Genomic DNA, 25,853 nt, shown 5'->3' with positions numbered 1-25,853 from the left:
CTGCCTACTGCTTTGAGGTTGCTGAATGAAAGGCATACAAAAGTACTATTGCATTATTACTTAAATACTGGACCATATAATATTTAAAATCAGTATAAAAATGGAACTTCATACACATGCAGATCTTTTAGGTTGCAAAACACAACTTGTTCGGCTGAGAAAGGAAGATATTAACAGCTGGCTTGCAGAAGAATACACTCAATGTTACTTTCAGTGATGCTTCCTTTTGATTAATGTTTTTGCAAGAAAGTAAGCTTCTACAGAATAAATCTTCATTTCTTGAAACTCAGTCCCTCAGATGGTGGGCGCTTCCTCTTGGAAATGAAGTTATTCTTGTTCCAGAAACAACTACTGGACAAGAAAAAGCACACAGAAGACAGGAAGCGTGTGTGTGTTTTATCTTCCCTGAGCAGGGCCACCTAAGTGAAGGAGAGGGAGAACACAACACAAACTAGCACTTTGTGTCAGATGCCAACCCATGCTGAGATTTTAACTCCAGCTTCCTGAGTATGAATAAACTGATTGCTCTGTCATAAAGCTATTCTGTTATTGGGATATGTTACTGTTTTAGGGCCAACTGCCTTAAAAATACAATTCTCCCGTTAGGTGAAGAGAAGTCACAGTAGTAGGAAATAAGAAGCTTTATCCATATTTTTATTAGGGAAAAATTCTTGGCAATAACTACCAAGAACATTACTTTAAAAATTGATTTTGAAGTACTGTTTATATAAAAATAGCAAAACCACTGCAGACAAATATATTATGTAGAAAATATGCTCAAAAGATAATTAATATTAAATAGAATAAAAGCTCTAGAATATACGTGTTCACATGATGCACACAAGCCAGTCTGACATGTGGAACAACATCTTGGACAACTGTAGGATGCTTCAAAATCAACTTTCCTGTTTACCTTATGTGATTGACATTGTGAAATTGTGCTAAAAACAGAACTGCCTGTTAGGTAACATTTTTTTTGCCTTCCTCAGGGCTAAGATTGTATCACACCAGTGTGGAACACAGCCTCTCCTGGCACAGCTACAGACCACCAATTTTCCCTTTTCATGAAGATCCAAATGATATAAAAAAAAAAAAGTGGTGGTTTAAAGTGAGGTAAAAATTTAGCTTAATATTAGTAGTATTAGGATTAACAGTAGTACTAGGATTAAAAACATTCTATCTGTACAAAGTACTTGCTGCTCCCCAGCTCAGTCTCCTTTGTATTTTATTATGGTTTTCTGTACTTTGACACTATTTTGATGTGTTACGTACCCACATATTTTAAGCAGTAAAAATGATTCCACTGTGATGCACTCTCAATTCTCAACACTGAGAAATAATCAGATACCTTAACTGGAGAAGTTTTTCAAAATGATCCTACGTAATTCCTTCACAAAATTTGTTTTATTTCTCCTTGAATTTCATTTAACAAATTTTGTCCTAAAGTAGAACACTGAAATTATACTCACTTTAAAAGTGAATATACAATATCTTATTAATTTAATTTTTCTGCTATTCTTACTAAGGTCCATGGTTGAATAATTAAAATAACGACTATTTTGCTTTCTGATTAATAACATATACCTCAGCTTTTCAAAATCCATTTAACAAATTTGTTTATGGTCCTTTTAGCATATTTATTTCAGATTATTGAAATTTACATATGTGCTGTAGTTTATAAAATAAATATTAAACAGAGCTATAATAAAGAGATATGAAGGAAAACTCTGGTCTTCTGAGAGAAGCTGTTCTTTAAAAATACATAACTGCCTTTTAGCTGACTTTGGAAAAAAGCTTCTATACATCTTCAACTAATAGAGGCTATAAAAAACCCTTTGTAATATTGGAACCAGTTGAGAAACCACAAGTATTCAAATGCAGGAAATCATGATTTTATAACATTTTAATGTGATCTACTCTTGGGAAACAAAGTTAACCAAGCCCTATTTCTGTACAGGAAATATTCCACTGTACAGTTGTAATACATTGCGGTGAGGGGTACAGCTGCAAATTTTTCACCTGTAATGCCCCACTGGTATTGTGGCTTACTGAATTGCATCAAGATTGCCTTCCTGTCCGGAAAGCCCTCTAAGTACAAACAAGACTCTAAGCCCAGGTTTTATTTTCCCTTGGTATCAGAATATGGTAATTTAAGAGCCCTGAGAAATGCTTTTTAACCTTTTAGAAGAAATATGTAGCATTCTTTTATTAGGAACTATGTTCTTTGCCTGTTTAAAACAACATGTGACCAACTTATCTTACCAATTTATCAGGCTAGCAGGTTCAGAGCAAATGCAGGTGTGTATAGTAACACAATCTGTCACAGATACTGGGTTTTTTCATGATGGAAAAATTACTCTAAACACACTAACAGCTTTTGTTAAGAAAGCACAGAATAGCACTGTGCTATAACTGAGAGTATTTCCACTGGATTTTTTAAACAGCAAAATGTATGCACTATTAAGTATCAAAACAATTTTTTTTTACTAACTGTCAGTCATCATGAGACCGAGTTTATCTGAAGATCACTTGCTTTTCTAATAGCAAAAGCAAGAACATTTAATTTAATTTATTAGGGTCTTAATTGTTTCAAGTATTGAGAAACAAAAGTATATGAAGAGGAGATGTTACATTAAGGACATACCTACTTCTTGCAATACTTTTTTTCTCTTTTTCTGATACAGAAACAATCTTCCACATTTTATTTAAGGCTTTTCATTTTCTAAGCTTCAGTATTTATTAATAGTACTAGCACTATGCTGTTGAAATGTAGTCACCTCTGGGACTGAGGGTAGCAATTTATTAATACAGAAAGTACTGCATAATTTAGGGTTTATGGGTTATTTTGACCACATATTCTCACCACAGCAAAGCCTGACTCCTACAAGAAGTGCCACAAGATCAGTGTATGGCAGGAAGGACCTTGGTTTGCAAAGTTTCATAAATCAGAGTTACGCAATCTGAAAAGTACAGAACACGAGGAGAGTGTAAATCTGTCATTCAGATAATCTGACAGTTTCGTCAGTCCTCTGGCACCCGGTAGAATTTTCACTGGCTCAGTAACCCCAAAGGGTAAATTTCAGTGTGATGCACAGGCAAATTATGCACAACTTCCATTAACATTCCCAACAAGTTACGCTTAACTCCCTGCAGACTGCACAGAAACTATAGGCCAAATGATACAGTCTCATCTCAATGCAGTGAACACTAAGATCACACAGCAAAATAATTGAGATTATACACACAAAATACAGTAACAAAACAGTAAAGTCTGAGATAATCCCACTCTCAGGCAAGGAAGTTCACAAATAATGTTTAAAGCTGGAATTCCTAAAGAGAACAGGCTCTGTTTCAACATCTGCTAAAGACTCACTGTGTAAAACTGTGACTCCTTTAGCCCCTACTTCCTTCCTTGCAAGAAAATAAAGACAATACTTATTTGTAAGAGTCAGAGCCTTAACTTTGGAAAATGTGCAAAGCTCTGCCCAGCATCACAAAACTTGCTCACATCCAGATAATCTGAAATGTAAGAGGGCTCAGGGCACAAGCAAGCCTGCAGCCCTCTTAACAGACCAGTTGTTCACATGACGACTTGCATCCATTTTTGTACACATGCATGGCTGTAAACACTGCTTGGACTGATGGGAAAGCTGTTTCCTGCGTTAGAATAAAAGGCATTTGTTCTAGTTTATGATCAGCTATGCTTAATGACCATACTGTATTGTTTTGTTTCAAGCTTGCTACAACTCCTCACACAGTAGAGATACACATCCACCATATACAGCCTCTGTATTGTAGTAGTATGACTAGTTACAGTCACTTTGAGTAACATAAAAAGGTAGAATTAACAAGAAATGTAAGTTTTAAAAGCAGAATCCCAGACAAAGCATCAAATTTGCCTTCTGAGCAATTCACAACAGCGAGGCAAATTGTTTCACTATTCATCTTTTTGGATGTCTGAATATTTGAAAACAGTACTGAAAAATTTGCAAACCGACAGGTTTATTGATAAGCACAGTTGAACTTTACAGCTTATTATCTAACAACATTATGAACTTAAATCACTAACCTGTCCCACACAAATCATCTAGATTTCCAAAATAGTTTTTGCTTTGGGAATGTAAGAAATAAATCAAACGTGAATAAAATTTGTGGTTTTTCAAAAAGCTCTTTTCCCAGACTCTCAAATGCCCAGATGAACACTGTAGCCCCAACAGGGAATGAAAAGTAAAAAGGAAGCAGAGCCAGCCAAAATTGAGGTATTCTCTGTTAAAAGGAAAAATGAATGTCTTTCACATTGATCATAATTCTTTTCCTGTTGACTGTCATGTCAAATCTTTCCTGGAATAATGACTTACAGTAGGTCTAATGTCAGTCACTCTTAAGCTCACGCTTCCTTAAGCCACTGTTTAAACAACCACAAGGTGTTAGAAAAAGACTGTTTATTGGCTGACAGTGTTGAAAAAATCACAGCCCAGACTGCAGAGTTTGCAAATGCTTTACTTAAATAGCATAGCATGTAAAACAATGCAACAGACAATGTCTTGAATCCTCACTTTTTGAAGTTGGAAATATATTACGTTCTCCTTAAAAAGATTTCAACATCTCAGCAAATGCTCTGAGTGAATTTTACCAGTGTGGTTTTACTTACCTAGGCTTTCTGTATTAAACCTCAGTTAAGTCCCTGCAACCTCAGAACTCTACTTACTGCCCTAATTTTCACCAGTAGACCTTGAGATCTGGTTAGTTTACTCACCACTTTCCTAAACCAGGAATAAGTGCTCTTTTTATTAGGAGACTATATAAAGAAGGGCCAAAAAAGGAGACCTCAGCACACATTCATCTTTTCATCAGCTGTTACAATGCTGACTACGCTTGCATGCAATAGGAATTCTGGCAGGTACACAAGGGAAACATCCTCAAGTACAAAAACCTGTCAGAGTTATAGCTCAGTAGATATTTTATTTTAACTTTGTATGGAGAATGAACAAATGCCATACATTATCTTCCTTTTGTTTTGTAAGCTTTAACAGCTTGTATCTCTCACTGGATGACAATCCAGGAGAAAGAATTTTAAGTCTGTGTTTGTGATGCAGCTTAAATAAATCAGTGCTCAGAATCTGGAACATTACACATATGATCACTCTGATTAGATAAATCTGGTTTTCTCCACCTTTTAATTCCATGGCCACTTGTGTAAACACTCGTGTGACAATATACAGCTTTTTGTTTCAGAAATGGGGCAGTGCCAGCAGTATCTCTTATTGGAAAGATAATTCTACAGTGGAAAGGCAAAGCATCTCTGTAAAAAGTTCACGAGCTACAATAGTCCTCCGGCTGTACAGAAAATAATTTGTATGTCCTGTTCACTTGCTTGCACAGAAAAGCAGGACACTTCCTTGATGGCACATCAATAGCTTTCCTACCTTGGTGATCCCCTCCCAATCTTTACTCTCTGCCCTGCCAACCCAAATCTTTCAACCTTGTTCTTGGTAAGGATAAATGATACAAAAATGTGGCCTAGAAATCAGAAAAGTAAACCAACATAGGCTAATCAGAGACAAACGCAAATCTGAGATTCTTAAGACTGCAGGAAGATACAGGAAGTCTCTGAGAAACTAGAGTTATAGTGCAAGCACGATTTTAAGCCCCACAGCACAGATATCCAGCAGCCCCTTCTTTAAGCTGAAATGCCTAAATGTAGCTAATTTCTGTTGTATCTGTACAATTTGTAAGTCACTACTGAATCACCACCATAATTTTTTTTTTTCCTGCAGTGTCCTCCTTCAAATTGAAAAAATTCCACAGATATGAAGAATTCTTATCCTTTCTCAGCTGCTGTAACAAGACGGACCCAAGGAACTGTACAAGCATGGTTGAATTTAGCACTACACAACAGTTCTGAAATAAGGTCCCTTGCTATGGTGTGGAATATATTTTTATTCAAGTATTCTTTATGTTCTGGGACAGTGGTGTGATCTGCATAACAGTAAACCGTTGTCTGAAACTAGAAATTGTTCTTACTCCTTTCTTTCTAATGATGTATTCTCAAAGCAACCAGCACAATCAGGATGGAGGAAATAGGCACAAATTCTCTGTCAGTTGTCCTTGTAACCAGCTCAAAACAATGTTCTCACCATTTTGGGAGACAGAATCATAGAATGGTTTGGCTGGAAGGGACCTTGAAGATCACCTAGTTCCAACCCCCCTGCATAGACAAGGACACCTCCCAGTAGATCAGATTGCTCAAAGCCCCATCCAGCATGGCCTTGAACACTTCCAGTGATGAGGTCTCCAGAGCTTCTCTGGGTAACCTGTTCCAGTGTCTTACCACCCTCATAGTAAAGAATTTCTGCCTAATGTCTAATGAGGAGAAAGACTATGAAGCTCTTACCTCTTCAGTTTAGACTATCTAGCATTTTTGCTCCTGACTTGCTCACGTGTCTTCTACAACTCTGATATCCCTGCAGGAGACATTTCTATAGACCTTACAAACATATTCTGCTTGAAGGCTATTACTATGTTTCCAAGTCCTCAGTGGAAGAATTATTATGGACAGAATCACAAGAACCATCATCACCAACAGATTCCAACTTTAAATGCTATGAAACAAGAACCTCAGACAGCAAATAAAAAACCTATTGCTCTATAATGATGAGCTGATCACCTCATACAACATAGTTTACTGTTAAACTTGGAAACTGAGGCATACCTTAAATCTTCAAATGTGAATACTTGCTGAGACAAATCTAGGAACATCTGCACAACTTTTACTATCTGCACAAAAGAGTGTCCTAAACATAACTGTTTTAGAGCAAGAACAGTAGGCTTTGTCTCTCTGGTTTTGTGTACATATCTTCTCTAAGTACCTAGGCTTTTAAAATAGGCTTTTAAAGTTGCTCGTCCACATATCTTCAATCACAGGACTTTATCTCATCAGCAATCTACTTGAATGATTTAAAAGTTTCATCCGTTGCAAATGAGAAAGTCTCAAAGAGCATCCTTTTTGAGGTATCAGTATCAGTCTTCAACATTTTAAAGTAATGGCACTACTGCTTCATCTTACTTATTATCTTTTGAAGTAATTTAGTGAAATTTATCCAAGTTTGGTCTTTCCTCTGCTCTGGAGGTGTGAATATGATTCTCACATCAACACTGTTCTACCCTTTGCCCTTGCTGATTTGGGCAGTAATAGATTACCCTGGCTTACATGACATTACATGGAACGAGCACTGGGATTATCTTCACCCTTATGAAATGTGCCCTGTCTTATGTGAAGTTACCAGTGGAATATACTTTTTCTTCTCTATGTATTTTAAAAATAATCTTAGATCAAAAGGGTATGCCTTTACCAACATTTCGGCTGCTGCCTTAAGGTCTTTTCTGTAGATCCTTTTTATATGATTAAATTAGTGGTGGCTTAGAGCAGTATTTATCACATTACTTGGACAAGACACAGCTTATTTACTTTTTCTGTTCTCACGAGAACATGAAACTACTCTTGTGTGTATATTCCTTCATCCTACATTGACCTTTACTAAAAAAAAACAAAACCCAAAAAACCTCACAACTTAGAAAACAGACAACTGTAAGTAGAAATGAAACAGAAGCTCACAGAACAGTCAAGAGTCAATAGTTTTGATGAAGGAACTAGGAAAATATTCAGTATGAAAGACTGAGGAATATTTTACATCCATGGCATGTCTCTTTCTTGATACAGAACTTTGTGAGTTGTTGTTTTTTGTTGGTTTTTTTTTTTAATTAGCTATAAAAGGTTGCACCAAAAACACTTGCAAGTACAGGGGCGAATTGATTTTTGTGTCATTTCATTGATTTTGTGCTCCAAAAACAATACCCATATATGTACTTTCTTCATTAGTAAGAACTTGCAAATACTACTATAAAGTTTAAAACAGTCTCAAGAAGGTATATTCAGAAAAAATCTTGGAAATGATGTAGACAGAAGGGGAGTAAAATAAGAAATGGTCTCCAGATCAGAAAAGGTTAGAAGAGATGCCAGACCGTCGATTTAGTACCTGAGGATAAGAAACACCTTATGTCACTGAATGGGAGCTCCTTAAAAATTAAGAAGAGGCACCAGGGAAGTCTAAAGGTGTTTCATCAAGTACTATTTATATGAAAGAACTGTAAATCACAGTCAAAAAAACATTTGTAGCTTGTGTAAATGGAACAATGAGGGGTTAAAAATTAAATAGAAAGGGGCTCCAGTGTCCAGTAAAGAAGACGGACAAGTTCAGATACTCTTAATCTCCCAAAAGAAATACAACCCTGATGCAGTTTCTTGTAAGATTCCCTCTCTCTTCCTCCAAACAAATAGATAAGAGTCCTATGTCAAATTGCTAAGGAAAATGCAACATGCTGTGCCATGGCAGAAACACCAGTTCTTCCTTTTCCCACCACTAAAAAAAAGCAGCAATGTTTGGATTTTAAAGAAGCAAAGTATTAGAAACTTGACCAGTGAAACTGCTCACCTTTGCAACAACACAAGTAAAAGCAAAATAAAATAAGCTCTTGGGACAATCTAGAAATAGCAGTAAGGTAAGGTTTTACAGAAACAATTATAGTTCATATCAACTTTTATAATCTGAATCTGTTTGCTTATCCTTTGGCTGCAGCAGATGACACGCAACTTCAGTATCTAGAAAAATCCTCTTTATGGTGAAGCTTTTGCAAGTTCCAGGAATTTGAATAATAGCTATAAAAACAAAGAGACTTCTGAAACCTACCCATGATTAAAACAATACGCCAGAAGAAGTTTAAAAAAGATAGAAAGCTAGATGAAATGTCACAGCAACTTACTCAGAAAGAAAGAACATGCAACTGGCAAACTTATAATTCAAACAACAGAAGTGCACCTTTGCCTGGATTTACGTGAAGTAAAGGATTAAGGGAGACTGGTAACACAGCTGGTGACATTATGGGCCCTCTTAGCAATTGAACATATACAAAGTCCTGTGAAAGTTTAAAAAATACATTCTTAATATACTCTTCTATCATTATTGTCTTTAAATTTAGATACTTTTTAAAAAAACGCTGAAGTCTTTTTCTTGCAGATGTTCCTCTAACGTTTCATGTCAAGAAGTTAGTAAAATGAAAGTATTGTTTTGTCTTCTTTCTCTATATTTTGTGAATTTCCCATATGCACTAAATATGCAGCATATCAAGAAACAGACATATATCCATACAGGGAAAAAGTGGAACTGATGAAAGGCCTCCTGATTAACTCAAATCAGAGCCTAAAGTTTAAGATGAGTATCTGGTAAATGTAGTTAACCTAAAGAACTTGAAAATCCACTCTGTGTTACTTACTCCACCCATGAATCTTTGTCAGACTCATAAAAAAATGACATAGTCCATGTTTAAAATGGCTGTTTATCTACACTGTGCAGAGTGGCTCTGTGTAGGTGCATGGCCATTTCTGGAAAATCTGATAAATCACCACCTAGAGCCAGGCAACAGTTACTGCCATAATTAATGGCCCACTATGAAAATGCAGAACCTCCTGTAGACATTTCTGTACTCCATATGTCCAAGAGCACAGTTTTTTAATAGATGTCCTCTAATTTGGCTGGTATCTTTCATCTCTTCCCTTGTAATTGAAAGCTCAAGATAGTAATACAAGACTTACTAAGAATTAATCAATCATAAAATTGATGGACTTTAAGAAGAGAGTGTGTCACAGTAAAAAGCATCATGGAGAGAAGATATACAGGAATGCTTGATCACACTCTTAAAATGAGACTGATATGTACAGTTCAATGTATAAGTTCGAACACAAATCTGAAGAATTACATGAAGATCCACAGAAGCTGAGAGAATCTGAACACTGGTAGCTGAGTGCTTCCCAGTTTCTATCTTACTGTCCAAGGTACTCACAGGGGAAATGAGAGAAGACTACAACTACCTCATTTTCTCTAGACCCACAGCATGGAAGGACAAGGCAGCAGAACCTGTGTGCTATGACAAGTCCAGCTGTGTATGACCACTTGAAGAGACACCTGTATTTCCCCTGTACAGGTTCGTATTATTACACAAACAACATTATATTCATGGTGTTTGTTATCTTACACAAACAACATTATATTCATGGTGTTTGTTATCTACAGTGGAAGCTTAATGTAATTCCACCAAAAACTTGGTGTACTGTGCTCTGAAAATATCATCCTGAAAGAAAGCAAATTGCTGGCTTTTATAGCAACCTAACATGTTCATCAAAAAAGACACAATAACACCATTTTGATCTTTGATTCAAACCTCATGCTAAGTGGAGCTGAATTATTTCAATTTAATTTTAATTTTTATGTAACTGAAAGGAGATGACATTTGGCTGTCTAGAGGGCAAAGAAATTGGCAGGACATTTACATGATCTCACTGCCAGTATGTGTGCAGTAATAACATTACACCGTTTATCTGAGGAAGATTATGCTACTTATCCATAACTCAAAGCATATTGGTGCATAATTCAATTTTAAAAGCCTTTTTTAAAGTTATGGCAGTAATGGAATAAAATTCAACATTTCTGAACAAATAGGAAATATTTATTTCCCTTGACTCACAACACTATTCTGATTAACAAGTAGATTAAAATAAAAAAAATAAATCATAGATTCCATTTGTAATGCAAAAAAAGGAACCGGTATTAACAAAATTAGCAAAAATCAAAATAGGTAAGCAAGAGGTGAATTTATAAAGATGAATTACACTAAACAAGAGAGTATGTAACTACCTCACTGTCTATTTTAGAAAGCAAAAATTCTCAGACTTAAGGATCAGTGTAATCATGATGTATGGCCTATTTCTGGGGCAGAGTCACAAAGCTGCAGCACTCAGTCCTTCTTTGAAGGGCAGTTCCATGATCTTACACAGTTAATCTGGACTGCTCGTTTCAACCCGTGCAAAGCAAAACGAGAGAAAATAGATCCTTTATACCCTGTGGATCCCAGTAGCAGAAGCACAGCCATGTGCAATCACAGCCATCACAGGCACAGGCTGGACTGGAGATCTGAGTTCAATGATTCCACTGAAACCTGGCAATTTTAGACAAGTTCTTCTCTCACATATATCAGTTTACAATCAACTGAAGTCTTTAAGTAAAGACTGATGGATGAAATAATAGGAAGGCAGAATAAAAACTCTGCAGGCTTGCAAACCAGAACTGATGAATTTCGATATAATTTATTACATAATGGAAAAACTTTACAGGTAAGTGGTTAAAATGCTAGCTGAAGTAGTTTTTAAATTAAATGTTCTCAAGCTGTGGAATTTACCTCTTACTGATTTTATAGAGCTCCTGACATTTGTTTTGTGCTCACTTTAAATAAACCTAAGTTTGAAAATATTCACTTTACAGCAGTAACATTTTCTTTTGCTAATGAAAGCAGAAAACTCTCATTACCCACCTGAAGAACATCTCCAAGGTCAGCAGTGCTAATATCTGGGTCTTCAGTGGTATTAAAAGGAACGGGGTTAATTCTTACGAGAGTGAGCACCCTAGGTTCTGGATATCTCCACAACATCATTCCAGGACTATCCTCAGTTTCATTGTAAAACACAACTTCATAGGCACTGGGCAGTTTTTGTGCTTCTGTCAAATGAAAAAAAGTTATAATCTGTGATATAATTTCTAGAAAGAAACATGCCGGTTTTTGAGACCAAAGTAGTTAAAAATAAACCCCTCAGGATCAAAAGGAGAGAAAATAAGAAAGCAATTTCCCTGACTTTTAAAAGATTACAACTTAATGGAAATAAATAAAAAAGTTGTGTTTTTTTTTTTTTTTCATTCTAGCAGATGTCTTCTCATTTGCTTTTCCAAAAAAAAGAGTAAAGTATTCATTGAAAGAGGCAAGTATTCTTTAATAGATTACTACTGTATTTACTTCATAATTTAAAAAAAAAAAAAAGAAAAAAGAAAAAAAAAAAAAAGGAAGAGAGCAGTAATACTCTTCTTACCTGCATCTTGTATATACTGGAACAGGCCTGTTCTCAGATCATCTGAGGTATGCTCAGTTTTTGAGGCCTGATTCCTTTCCGTAGGAAAACAAGTGGGGTGTGTACGTTTAGATATCAATGTCTCTACACTGCCCTTTTCAGTGAGATAGTGCCAAAGAAGCTCCTGGAGAAGAACTAAACAGTTCAAATGCTCTTGACCCCAGAAAACCTTAAAAAAAAGAAAAAAGGAAAAAGACAATTACATAAAATATTTAGTCATTTTTGAAAGAAAAAAAAAATCCCCAAAATAATAGGAACTTTATACAGCTTTCAGCCTGCTCTCCTTACACCTTAATCGCTTGCAAGTATCGGTAATGTGAAAATAAAGAATAGGAACAAGAAGAATTCTCTACAAAACCATTTGCTAAATCTGTTCTTTTCATCGTTCAAAGGAAAGCATTAATTCTTACCACTTAAAATTGATACTGATGGTGCCTGGAGGAGCACAAAGCTTAAAATTGCTCTGCAAGAACGTACAGCTGTGAGCAGTATGTAATGCTAGGACTGGTCACAGGTTTTGCAGTTTAAGATATAACTAAAACTGTCGAAGGTGCAAATTTTAAACAGTTCAAAGAGCATGTTGCTCCAAAGTGGGACTCTGGAATGCATTAAATCTGAGCAAGTGACACAGCAAAGAAGATTAGTAGAAAGACACGTGTAAGGTCATCTTAAGCAAGAATATTAAATATATCTAGCATATGAACTGGATGTGCTATAAGTTGTCAGAGGGATGTTTAAAAGTTTAAAGTTTTTTGGAGTTTAAACCAGAAATTTAGAAAAATATCAAAAAAAAAAATAGCACTGGATATCCAGAAGATTAATACATTTATAGCAAAATAAAAAAGAAGTAGGTGTTCCTCTCTCCCAGCTTTGACAAGCAATGCTGCTTTTCTCAAAACAAACTCCTGTTTGAGAGAACCACATTAACAGGGACAAATCCTTCGGTCTTCATGTGCAGAAGTGGTCCCAGAAGCAACAGCGAAGACAAGGAAGCAACTAGCAATTAATAATGAAGTAAGACTTAAATCCAGTGTGGAATGAAATAAAAATCACCAGAAAGTCACTTAAAAGTTCACAGTAAGAGCAAGAATAAAGTAACCAAGTCAGGTGTGCACATGAAGAGCAGTGAACATTTTTTCAATGGTTTTCAAATATGAAAAAAAATCAGAAGGTGCCTAAAGGGAATGTAGCACAGCTGTCAAGAAGGAAGCTTTTCCTCCCGCTGCATCTACTTCTGTAAGTCCACAGAAAAAAACCAAGACCCTCTTGAAACACAGCTACAGCCAGTCCTGAGCTAAATAGTCCTGGTCATCTTTCCAATTCAGTGCATCTCTACTGCAGTTTCTAGAGTACCTCTGGGCTCAGGCTCCCACACGTGTTCTAGCACCACCTCAAAGGAGCTCTGTGTCACCTAAGATGATGCCAGAGGTCTCAGTCCTCCACTGATAGAGGAGGGAGGAATGCTTTCCTCCCTCACTTTTATGGAGTTTAATTTAGGCAGCTGGAACTTCAGAGCATGGAACTCCTACTCCAATATTCACAGATGAGGCACCAATTTCACTTAAGGTCTCTAGGCTCTGCTGCAGTACAAATTAAAAGTGGTAGAAGATGAGGTCATGTTTAGAGCTGATAAAACCATTAGCTGTAAATAAATTAATCTGAAACAGAATTGCTAATGCTTTTGTCAGCATTCTCAAATCTATTCTGCCAGATCAAGTACTTAATTGTTTTCTGCAAATGTTAATTAACCCAGTGTATACTTTAATATTAAAAGGGACTCTCAGATTTACAGATATTTTTCTGGTCCTTGTTAAAACACAACATTTTTGGAAAAAAAACAAACAACAAATACTTGTGAATAACAAATTAAAAAAGAAACAAAGAAACAAACATTATATCATTAAGATATACATTTTTTTTTTAACTACATCATTCAGTTAGCCCTATTCCCAGTGCTGTGGTTTCAAGAACTCCTAATGCTGATTCTGGGAAAAGCCCTAATGACATGACTATATGTCAAAATTTCCTTTTTGTGTTTTATATGCTTGATTTATATATTTATTTTAAAACATTTGGTGCATATAGATACTACAATAAAAATAATTAAAACAAGATGTATCTTAAAGCCCACTTGTTTAAGCCTCACAGAATGTATTTTTCATTTCAAGAACTCCCATGCTTCTTGGACTGGTTTCAAGTTGTGGGCACTTCCAAAATGGAGAGGACAGCATGGAAAACTGAGTATTAATTGCTACAAACAACAGTTCATAATTACTCCCCTGAGAAACTGGTATAAGTTTAGAAAGAAAGGATATGTATTTCTTAAAGCTCCCCCTAGGCATTGTAGACACATAGCTCAGGGACAGACAAACACACACACACATCAGCACAGGGTCCTAGATATTAACTGTTAGTAATTTGATCCAGTGTTTTTAAGGGAACACACACACACAGAGTACATAGCTCAAGCAGTATTTTAAAGAAACAACAAAACACTGTACACAATTTTTCAATCAACAGTTTTACATGAAAGAATAGATACTTATTTTAAAAGGTATAATAAAACCCACCCAAAACAAACAAGCAAAACACCCCAACCCAGTGAACTGCATTAGGCTGCAGTTTTACAGGCTTTCATACAATTTATTCATGAAATCACAATAATCCAAAGCCAGTCCAGCTCAATAGCAGAACCCCAGCATCTTACACAGACCTGCAGCAGTCCTCCTCTCAAATCGATGTGTATTTTTGGAATAGATTGTTCTGGGCCAGGATCACCACTGTGCTTACACCACTTAGCTTCCGCATTCACAGAGAAGCAAAAAGGGCCCATCAGAGACCTGGCTCTTTCTTTGAGACTTGTTTTGAGTAGGAAATCTTTCATCTCAAGAACAAAAGATGATCCATGGATTCCTAAAAAGAGAGAGGGAATTAATCATGCTGGTTGTTATTCACATTTATGTGCTTATTTCCTGAATTCACTTTCCCATGAGCCTGGGAATGTCTGCCTACAAGCAATTGCTCACACAAGTAGTCCCACTGACTTTCATGGGAATACCTGTGTGGACTATTGCTCTCCTCTCCAAACAAGAGTATCAGAGTTGGGACACAAGACCTGTGATTTGGGGCCTTTTTAAGCTTTTTTGTGTGACACTATTGAGCATGCTTTTTACAGTGTTCCAGTTATGGAGCAGGTACATTTCATGCACATTCCTTACAAAGAACTATTTGCCAAAACATTATGATTTTTGACATATATGAGTATTTTAAGGTTTATTGAGAAGAGACATTTTTCATTAAACTATGAAATTTTTTGAAAAGAGTATACTAAGAACAAGAACAGCTGCTTCACTTGATTGTATTTTAAACTGGTAGGAAATAGCTGCTTTGAATGTTTCTTTCCACTTTAGTTCAAGTTAGTTATGATAAAATATTGCCTTCTTTGACTTTGGAGTGCTTAGCAGAAGAATAAGGGTATGTTTGTATTCAAATAATATAAAACAATTACTGCAACCCAACATATATAACATGTATTTACCTAAAAAAGTTTAACCCAAACTTTTCACATAATAAACATTTGCACTACACATAGCTTTATAAAACATAAAAATTATCATGGTAGGTTAGATTTATAACAGAACTTAAGTACTCTCATTAAACACACAAACATTTTTAGGAAAGAAACACTATCTAGAAAAGTCACATCTCTTGCGGATTTAACTTACTGCAAGCCACTGCTTAATAAAACAAACCATGCTTAATATCTTTGTCTTGTTTTTCTGTGTTTTTTTTTTTTTTTTCTTTTTTTGTCTATATACATGAAAAGTACTACCTATGAGGTTTGGTTAATTTTTTTCTCTTCTGGTGCTTGTACTTCTACCCAAAACTCTGAATATTGGATGTCACCATGCTTTATAATGCCCATGGCTTATTTTTCTAATGAAACTGAATATTGACCAAAGGCAAAAGATTAAAAAAACACCTAGGGCTTACATATAGATGCTTCAAGGTACAGTTCCATTTTGTATTTTCATACCTTTGCTTATAGAAAAAAACCACAAAAATACAACTCACTGTTTTGAATACATGCAGTAAAAGACCTCCTATAAATTTTTTTTTTAAATCCAGAAAGAGGTCTGTTTGCATCCTGGAAGGTATGATATCATAATGCTGAGAAATATTTTACACATTGGAAGAAAATAGATTGGATTTTTTTAATATATTTTTTTAATCCAGCATCCACTAGGAAGGTGGTCCAACAGTCCTCATAGAAAAATTATACTGAATTTTATTCAACATGAGTAGGAATCACAAACAAGAAGAATCTGTCCTTTGAGCAGTTTGGAGTTTAGTAAGAATAATCAAGGGCCTGAGAAAACCTTTGTCCCATGCCCATGCCAATCAATAGGACTGTCATCGCCAATAGGGAAAGGGGTTTTAACTCTGGGTTATTTAGGTTGGCTCACGTGTAACAGGTTTATATGATCAAAAATTTTCAGTGTTTTTTTTGACACTGAACTTCAGTGATAATCAAGAAAATCAACATTAACACACCCTGACACCTTTCCTTTTGATACTGGTTCAGACTTGATTTTATAAACTGTGGAAAGAAGCAGCTTCACGTACAATCTTAAAACAAGAAAAACAGGTGATTTTATGGGAAGGGCTGACCCTCACCCTGCTATGCTCAGTCTAGTTATTTTAAGAGGCATTAAAATATTTTGAGTCCTTTTTATACTCTACACGGAACAGAGGAGAAATTCTCAGTAACTATTGCACAATCCTTCAATACACAGAAATGTTCTATAGTTTTATTGGAATATGTGCCAAGTTGCAGAAATAACAAAAGGGAAAAAGGAATGCCAGAATACAAGTGGTTTTATTTATGTTTTCTTTCACTGGGATTACACTTGGAAGGATTATGCTTTGCAGTCTTTTTTCTGTTGTCATCTCAGCTCCACAAAGTACAAAGAAAACCCAATATCCAATGGCTTAGAAGTAGAACTGAGAATTCAGCACATAATAGTTTTGGTTCAAAATCAGCAGTGCCTTTCTCCAATGCTATGTAAACAATGAAAAATGAAGACACAATTAACAATAAGGAAGTGTTGGTAAATTTTAAATAAATGAATATTACAAGACATATCCATGGACTGCATCCTACAAATACCAGGAAAAGCTCAGTGGTTCAATGAGATATTTTTCTTTTCTTGCTGTGACCCAGATTACTCCTGTAGAAGCAAGAATCAAACCCTTGTCCTTCCTAGCAGGTATCTCTACATGCCCTTTTGGGGATTAAGTGACTCAGTATAAAAAACACTGTGCTCTTAATTTAAAAAAAAAAAAATAATAATAAAAAAATATATATAATTCAGACAAACTTGCACAAAGTGATGTCTTGAGGAAGCTTAATGAAATCAAATGAACAAGTATGCACAAATCCTAAAAAGCAACAGAAAATAAAGAGATCTCTGGGCCTGAGGGTATGGGGTACCATTACTACAGAAATCCTCAGAGGATGACATTGGAAAAGGATGACTCTCTTCCTAAGAGAAGGGAGTGAAGAAATATCAGTATGCACTAGGAGGGAGCTTATTTTAAGCTGGGTAAACACCATACTAACATTCAAAGTGTATGTTCAGTCAGTGAAGTTGCTTTCCTATGACTAGAGAAATCACTTCAGAAAGGTAAAGATATAATTTTCCTCTGGTTTCTTCCCTCCCACACAGCACTTTCAGCCAGTCCTTTCATACATCTCTCAAAAACTTCTACTGGAGAATTATAACTTCAGTTTAAACAGACTAAATCAAAGTCTTCATTTGAAGCGAACTTGAGATGGCACCACACAGACGTAATAGATCTTCATAAACGATTGTTGTGATATGTAGAAGTTAAATTGTTCTGTTTGGATTACTGCTCCTGAACACCAACAATCTTTTCAGTACATACAATAATTTACTTCTAGGAACAAACAGTTTCATGACTTTCAAAATACTCCTCCAAGAGACTAATAAATACCAAGCACTTCCTTCAGACAGTGTTTAAAACGTGCTGCCAGCCCTTCATTGGCAGTACTGCAATGTGCTGTCACGCTCATTGAGAAGAATCCAGCTTACAACCAGGCTTCCGGTGTAAGGAAGGATTACCTTTATGATGACACATGCTCAAAAGGAATATCCAGACATTTTTTTACTGTTGGAAATAACATAGGAGGGTTTGAAAAAAAGCTAAGACTTTCTTAGTAATGTCAAGAAATTAACTTGCTCAGAAATTAGAGATGGAGATCATTAAAATAGAATAGTGAAGAAAATGTACTAAAAGACAAAACCTTTCTTTTTTTAGTCAGTAGAGACTTAATTTATACTAATATTTAAAAAGACATCTCACAGAATCTGAGAACCCTAATATAGTTTAAATAACGTTATATTAGAATTTATATATAACTATAACAGTTACATTAGTGTTTACCAATAATCGGAGGCGCCATGTTTGTTAAACTGCCCTGTGTGCATAAAACCAATTTTATGTATAGAAAAAAAAGAGCTGGTCCATTTTAATGGATGCAGCAAGCATTAAAACAACCCTTGCCTTACAGTAACAATCACTTAGCATTTAGACAAAACAGGTGTTAAGAAAGTTCTGTTATTTTCCTGCTTCACAGACAAAGGGTAAGACGATGTTTTGACATTAACTATGGACTTTCTGTTTTCAAAAACATTTTAAAAAAGTGATATTTGAATCAATTCCAAACAAAACAAGCAGAAACGGAGCAGGAGTTTTTTCCCTTGTATTATGGTCTGTACATTTGCTCCTCCTTAGATAGCTGCAAATCCAGTTTGGTTCACTGCACTGTCACCTAATACGACATAGAGCACGATTTTCATTAGGAAAAGAGTTTTAAGAAAGTGGAAACACATGTATTATAACAAACACACCAAATGGCATTGGACTATAGTTGAAGTATCTTTTGAAGAGCCTTTTGGAAGCTAGTAGCTTTGCTACAAACTGTAAGGCTAGGAAGAAAATTGCTTTTCTAAGTTTGGGGCAGCTCAGAAGCAAGACTGTATCCTGCCATGCTGGTTTGGGCTGGGCAAGATGCCCACAGGCAATGCGGTCTGCACTGGCCACAGCAGCTGGCAGGCTGCACTCCCACCTGTAGGATGCTGGTGCACTCTGAAGGAGTTAAGTCCAGGCTCTCCCATGGGTCCTCCATTTCTGGGTGACAGAGATACCATCTGGCTACTGATGGTTAATTTGCAAGTGGCTTGCCTTACTACCTTCTGCTTTATTGTCACACATTACTAAGGTGATAATCTGTCGTATTTGCTTCTGAGCATTCAGCCTTCATATCTGCAACTTCAGTACCTAGTTTGAAGTTGACAAAAGGAGTAAGACAGCTCTGAATATGTAAATATGTTATTATATCAAATTTATCGAGACAATTATCTACATTATTTTTGTTCTTTTTAAGAAAACTTGAGATGCATCATGTAATCAGTAGTTATACTACAATTACACAGCTCTGTTTGCAAGCATCCTCTATGAAGAAGTTTCTCAGAAGAAAGGATAACAAAGCTATGAAAATAATTACAGGGGAAATACTGCAGTTAATTTAAGAGTCAGCCCATTTATTCAAGACTGGAAACAGCAGTAGCAAAGAAATGGTGAGACATAGTAAAGGACAATTTTCCAGGAGAGATTTAGTTAACAATCCAATAACTGCACTGGATTTCTCATCAGTGATGAGCCGAATCTTATGATAGTTCATTCTCCCCATGAGAACAATATTTACACATTGCCAATTAACTATTCTTTAGTGAAAGCAAGTTATTCAGCATTACATGGGGACACATGTGGGCTCTGTAAAAGCATGAGATGTGTAACACACGGTAAGCAGAAAGTAATGATCCTAAACAGGCCAAACCCTTGAATTCATCACTAATAAATGTCCCCATGCATTCAGCAGTCCTGGCTGCTGGGAGCCTGTTTTCTTCAAATACTTCAAACACTAAAATCCGGGAACATTTATTATTTTAATCCATTACAGGCAGTGCTTGATTTAACTTTATTGGTTGTGGTGGTGGTAGTAGTTAGAGTGGGGGTAAAGCTATGTTCTTTTACACATCATTTCAAAAGGGCTTAATTATATTTTATAGCTCAGGCCAGGAATCCTGCTTGTTTTGTGTCTAACAAGGTTCAAATGGAGTTCAGGTCAGTGATGAATCAGAAGAGAAGTCAAAGATGGTTATCTATTTGAAATGAGCTCATCTCCCTTAAAGAATAACTGGGCAGGTACATCATGTTCATTACACTGCTGCGTACTAAATACCTGAAAAAATCTCAATTCACTTGTTGATTTGGTAGTTTTGCATTTTGTGATGCCTGATCAGAGAGGGCATATTAAAATCAAAAGGATTTTAATTTTTTGTCAAGGCTGACTTTGGTATATAATAAGTTAGAATATATTTCTACAGTTCTGTATTGTCCATTCTTATTCTCATTAAGTGGAGAAAAATGCAGAATGAAAAGCAACAAAAAGTGTGCATTTTGCATTTGTGAGTCCAGCTTTCAAAACGGACTGAGTTCTATACTGACATGAGTTAATACTACTTTTTCTTGTATCATAAACATATTTTTTTAGGTATCAGCAGTTTTCAGAAAAGTGACAAAACTTTCTTACTCCAGGTTTACAGATGGGCACAAAGAGGTTCTTCAATTAAAAAAAAAAAAAAGTATATTTTTCACATCTTAATTTGAGGTGGTTGGTTAAAACCTTTGGTTTATTTTCAGAAGGCTGGTACCTACAACTGCCACTGATTTATGAAGTTACAGATCCTTAGCACTACTAAAATATCAACATTAAATGGTTGCATAGTAAATGAAGCATTACAAAATAGTGTATACCACTCAAAATGTAGCCCTGCATAACTGCTACAAGGTTGAACAGTTTTCTGTTCTTGATTCACCGTATTTCAACTGCTTGAAAAAAATGAAACAGTCTATGAACTAGAGGGTAAATTTTCTTCACCACCCTGAAGCTAGTGCCTGGCAGCACCTGAGCTGATTGAGCCTCTATAACCCAGTGAATTATGCCTGTGGCAGTCCAAGGCTTGACAGACACCCAGGCCACACAAACTGAACAGGTTTCCCTGCACCCCTGGGACGTGTTTCCTTAGGATTAAGATCAGTCCAAGTCCAGGCTCCTATGTTCCAGGTCCTTCCTTCCCCTCCCTCCTTTACATACGTCTCCAAATTCTCTTTTGTGCCAGCATGGTGTACCTGTCCAGTGAGCGAGATGAAGGACACTTCTTGCTGCAAACTTGTCTGTCCTCTTGGGCTAGTTCTCAGAAAGATCAGCGCCCTGACAAACTCAATGAACAGCTGCCCAAGTAATAGAGCTAGCACAGGGCAGAGTAAGAAATGTGGGGCCAAAGTAAACTAAACTGCCTATGGAACAGCACCTTTTGTTTAAGCAGCAAACTGGTGATCTCACTGCATTAAAAATATTCTTGTCATAGAAAAAGAAGAGACATGTTGCCAGTATGTTAACAATTCAAACAATTTAAGGAACTGGTCCTTAAGACCAAGGAAAAATGCCTAATCTCTGTATTCTGTACCCACACTGCAAAATGTAGATTGAACTGGAGGAGTTGCAGAGAAACTATAAAACATACAAAGAAATCATCCAGCTTTCACAGTTATCCATATTTCCTCAGTAATGTAAATATTCTATACAACTGACTACCATGAAAATGCTGTATAACTTACTGCTGCCATGTATAGCACTGGGATCCACATAACAAAAGAAATTCCAGACTGAAAAAAATATAATTACTTTCACAATAAAAGCTGAAGAGATTACAAAAACAACTGTACTTGTTCTGAATTGAATTTCATTTGGAGTCTACTTTTTAAAGTTGAGTTATTTAAACTGTAAATGCAGTTCTACAAAATAAGTGCACATTGTCTTGAACTGACAACCTACAACTAATTGCTTTTGTTTTCCTTTTTCTTCTTTTTTCCTCACTCCCCCCCTGCCCCCACAAGTTAACATGCTAGTTCATCAGTAGCAATTTTGAACCCTGTTAAAACGTACCAGTAGGGAATCTGACCAGGATTAATAGTCGTACTCAGTCTTGGGATTAGGTGGTGTCTTGTTTCATGGATTTTAGGCCATCTGTTCTTCCCTCCTACATTATACTCCTGCAGAACTATAAACGCACCTCCACCTCAGGGACTATAGAAAGGAATTAGAATTCTTCTGCTTTTCATTATCACAAGATTCAGTAACTCATTTCATTGTCAGGATAATCCCCTTTTACTCTTTCTTTTACGCTTGCAGGGTATGCCAAAATGACAAATAAAATCCCAGATGTTAGAGACCTGCTGAGGTCTCCACCTTTTCTTGAGTGTTGGGTTTAAGCTACTTGGGACACAGTGTCAAACCTGACAGGACCCTGATGCCCACACCCAATATTCATTAAGGTTTGTTAGTGATTTGTATAGCTGTCTACAAGCTGCACTTCCACCTCAGTCCTCAGTGGCCACTTAAATATCTAGTTTGTCCTCTGGCTTTTACTGACAAAGAATTAATTTCCTATTGTTCAAGTGTTGGAAAGAGTTTATATTTCTTTCTAAAAGTAACAAAGGTCTTCTGGGTGTTGTAAATGGCTTGTTACTGCTGCATATTATTTTAGGTAGTCATATCTAATTTAATGTTTTATTTCCCCATGGGCTAACTTGCATATCTGCAGCATCCAAAGGCTATGACAACGCCTTAGCAGAGTTTTCTCCAGAGAATCAGTTAACTCCAAAATGAAACTTGGTCTTTGCTCTTCACCAATTAATAGCTGCATTTAATTTTTAATATTGCTGTAAAGTATCTTAAGTATGTAATTTCTTTAAAGTTTGCTAAAAGCACTTGCGATTACCATATGTTCAACTAGTGTTTATTTTTCCCTTTATTTATATGCTAAAGTAATCATCTCTGCAAACAGGACTAAGGGCTGGGGAAATGTCTATTATCTCTGGAATATTTTATGTCCATAACTTTCTCAGTTTGGACACTGAACAGCAAGACTTCCCTCCTGTGTCAAGCCAGAGCAAAGTAAGACTCCTACGAGAGGCTACAGGCTTCTTGCTGTCTTTCACTCTGGGGAGAGTACAGTCTTGAACTTCTCTCATTTATCTACTCTTTTGGCAGGTAGGTAATACTAATCTCAACACCAAACCTAAATTAACTGAAAGCTGTATGTTTAGACTTGCTTTTTATTTCTAAGTATTTGTTGCTTAAAACTGTTTCAACTTTAATGGCATGTGAGGGTTCTAGAGTGAGCTACATACTGCAAGTGTGATACCAAGCAATCTCAAATCTGGTTGGATACATGGCACTTGAGAGCTCTAGCCACTTTGTAGAAGATGTCACATGCTTCAGAGGACAAAAATCACTGAACAAGGTCTAACAATAGTTCTTGAACTTGGAGTTTTCATCAACAGTATAACTAAACTGCCAAAAATGAGCTGTTTGCTATTCGCTTGTATGAAATGGGTACAAGTTTTAAATTGTAACTCTAAGGCACAAAATATAAAATTACTACATTAAATTATTTTATTCAACAGCAGTAATACTCAAACTCCAGTCCTTAAGGATATCAGAAAAATTATACTGGTAGCCTCTTCTAAAGTAAAATTAATAATATAATGTTTTTTTAAAAGGGTTTTGTTTTGGGTTTTTGCCAATACCCTGCATCACATTCTGCAATAGTATTACTTTATTAAAATCAAAATACTCCAGATTTCACCTTAAGTACAGAGGAGAACATAAGTATTCTAGCAGAAATAGTAACCATGTTGTTATAAGTAACTGTTGTATTAAGACATGAAAAATGTCCAAAAAATGAAGTCCCCTGACACACTAAAAGGTTAGGAGTTGTATAACAGTGCAGCGGGATATGTAGAAATGGAGGTGTTTTAATTTGATCCAACTGTCATATGAGCATTCAACACTTAGAATTTATTTTGTTAGAAGTTAAATAATTCCACTAATTAGCCCTTCTGTTTTTCAGAAGCTACATCTTTTTACTTGCATAAGAAAACAGGAAGAAAAATTAAAACAGAAGGCCTTTAGCTTCTGTGATTAAACCAGGAAAGTCTAGGGGGAAAACCTATAATTAAAAAAAAAAAAGTTACATGGCAAGCTTCTTTCTTAATTTCAGCTAAAAAAATAAATCAAAGCATTACACAAGGTCACGCACTTTTGTTTTCCCCCTGCAAGGGAGGAAGAATGCCGACAATACATTCTTGTGAGGGTTTTTTGCTAAATAATTCCTAGCAAATAGGATTCCTTACAAACCAACTTTGTCTCCTACATTAAAACTCATTTGGAAAAGGGGTCGTTTACACTGTTTATTAAACACTGCCACATAAAATGTGTAAAAAACCACATATTTCACTAAAAATAGCTTGCGTAAGTAAGGAATTAGAGTAGTTTCTACTGCTATAATTGTTCCTTTGTAGTTTTTTCCACTATGTTTTTGAACAGTGTTTTTAACTATGTTTATTAAAGTCAGCACATCAAAAAGGATCAAAGAGAAAGCTAGTGAGAACCAAAGAAACCCCAAGTGTATTGTGTTGTCTCACTGGGGAGTTATGCAGATTCAAGTAAACAAGTGCAAATTGTTGAGGTTTTAATGAAAATTTTCTACAAATATTGTATCTGAAGTCATTCTATATAATAACATCTGTACAGCAGATGGCCATACTGTACAAAAGGCAAGCAATGTTCCTTTTTCTTCCTCTGTTTTAACAGTACATCTGAGATGACTACTTTTGTCATTGTGCTTAGTTTGGTTCACCAAATAATTCGTAAAATGCAGCTGCTACAGATGGTCACAATAGTTATTTGACTGTAAAATCAAAGACACAGTGAAGTATTTGCGTATTAGTTTCATTCTATTAAAAAAATCTGACATTAACCCTGTTTAGCTCAAAAGGTAAATCTATAAAACCTTTTGTAAGAAGAAAAGTAGTGAATAACTATTTAAATACTCCTTGCTCTCATGACACAGCTACTGCACTTTTTAAAATTGAGTTAGCTTGCATAATTTCTCTGGAATAATAAGGCAAATCTAGTTAGCAACTGTGGTATTATTCTAAAACATTTTTAACACGAGGTTGTAATACCATTTCCCCCACACTGAGTATTTTTTTTTTTCTTTCCTGAAGTTCTAATTTCCACTTTGGTTTCTATCAGACTTTTAATTTAAAATTAATAATTTTAAATAAAAATCCAAACAATTTATTATAAGAATTTTTTACAGTTTAAATCAGTTTTGTGGAATTGTGACTTTCACACTTCTTGGAACTGAAACCAATTTATTGCACTGTCATCAGTGTGCAAAACCTCATGTGTATGTATTTCTCCTATTTTAAAGCTAAGATAAGGCAACATTAATCAGAAAAAATGTGAAAAGGGTTTGCCCATGTACATGTATTGTCTGGTTATGAAAGCTCTTCATACAGAGTAACTGTTTCCCATTTTTATTAGATTCAGCATCAGTGATGTTTTACTTAACAATGCTTGCCAAGCTACAAACATCATGAATATTCATGTATAGCTTGTTATATGAAAAATAAAGCTTGCCTTCCTCAGATTGCCAGAAGAATTAAGAAATAGAACTTCATAGTAGCATGTTTCTGAGGCTTAACATGCAAGGCAAGGTATGTCCTCCTTCTGGGAGGATGAAAAACTCCAGAGTAAGTGATATATGCTGCTGAGTTTGCCAAACTGCTTCATCGTACGGTGACAGAACAGGATCAGCTTTCGTATACCAAAGATTGCTGT

The 25,853-nt window shown here is 35.8% G+C and overlaps 2 protein-coding genes across 5 annotated transcripts in view; one reads left to right on the top strand and one right to left on the bottom strand.

The window, feature by feature from the left end:
* RIDA (reactive intermediate imine deaminase A homolog) overlaps positions 1-25,853 on the top strand; it is a 959,578-nt gene that overhangs the window by 176,804 nt on the left and 756,921 nt on the right. The window lies entirely within an intron of this gene.
* Positions 1-25,853, bottom strand: part of VPS13B (vacuolar protein sorting 13 homolog B) — a 442,966-nt gene that overhangs the window by 69,264 nt on the left and 347,849 nt on the right. For all 4 annotated transcript variants that reach the window (XM_051610148.1, XM_051610150.1, XM_051610151.1 and 1 more), the window contains 3 exons: positions 14,724-14,923; positions 11,972-12,179; positions 11,422-11,606 (listed from right to left, as the gene is read on the bottom strand). In XM_051610148.1, coding sequence (XP_051466108.1) covers positions 11,422-11,606; positions 11,972-12,179; positions 14,724-14,923 — 593 coding nt within the window. The remainder of the gene's footprint in view (positions 1-11,421; positions 11,607-11,971; positions 12,180-14,723; positions 14,924-25,853) is intronic.

Source organism: Apus apus, chromosome 2, assembly GCF_020740795.1.
Source record: "Apus apus isolate bApuApu2 chromosome 2, bApuApu2.pri.cur, whole genome shotgun sequence".
In the NCBI taxonomy this organism is placed as follows: domain Eukaryota; kingdom Metazoa; phylum Chordata; class Aves; order Apodiformes; family Apodidae; genus Apus; species Apus apus.
This window is presented reverse-complemented; position numbering and strand designations above follow the sequence as displayed.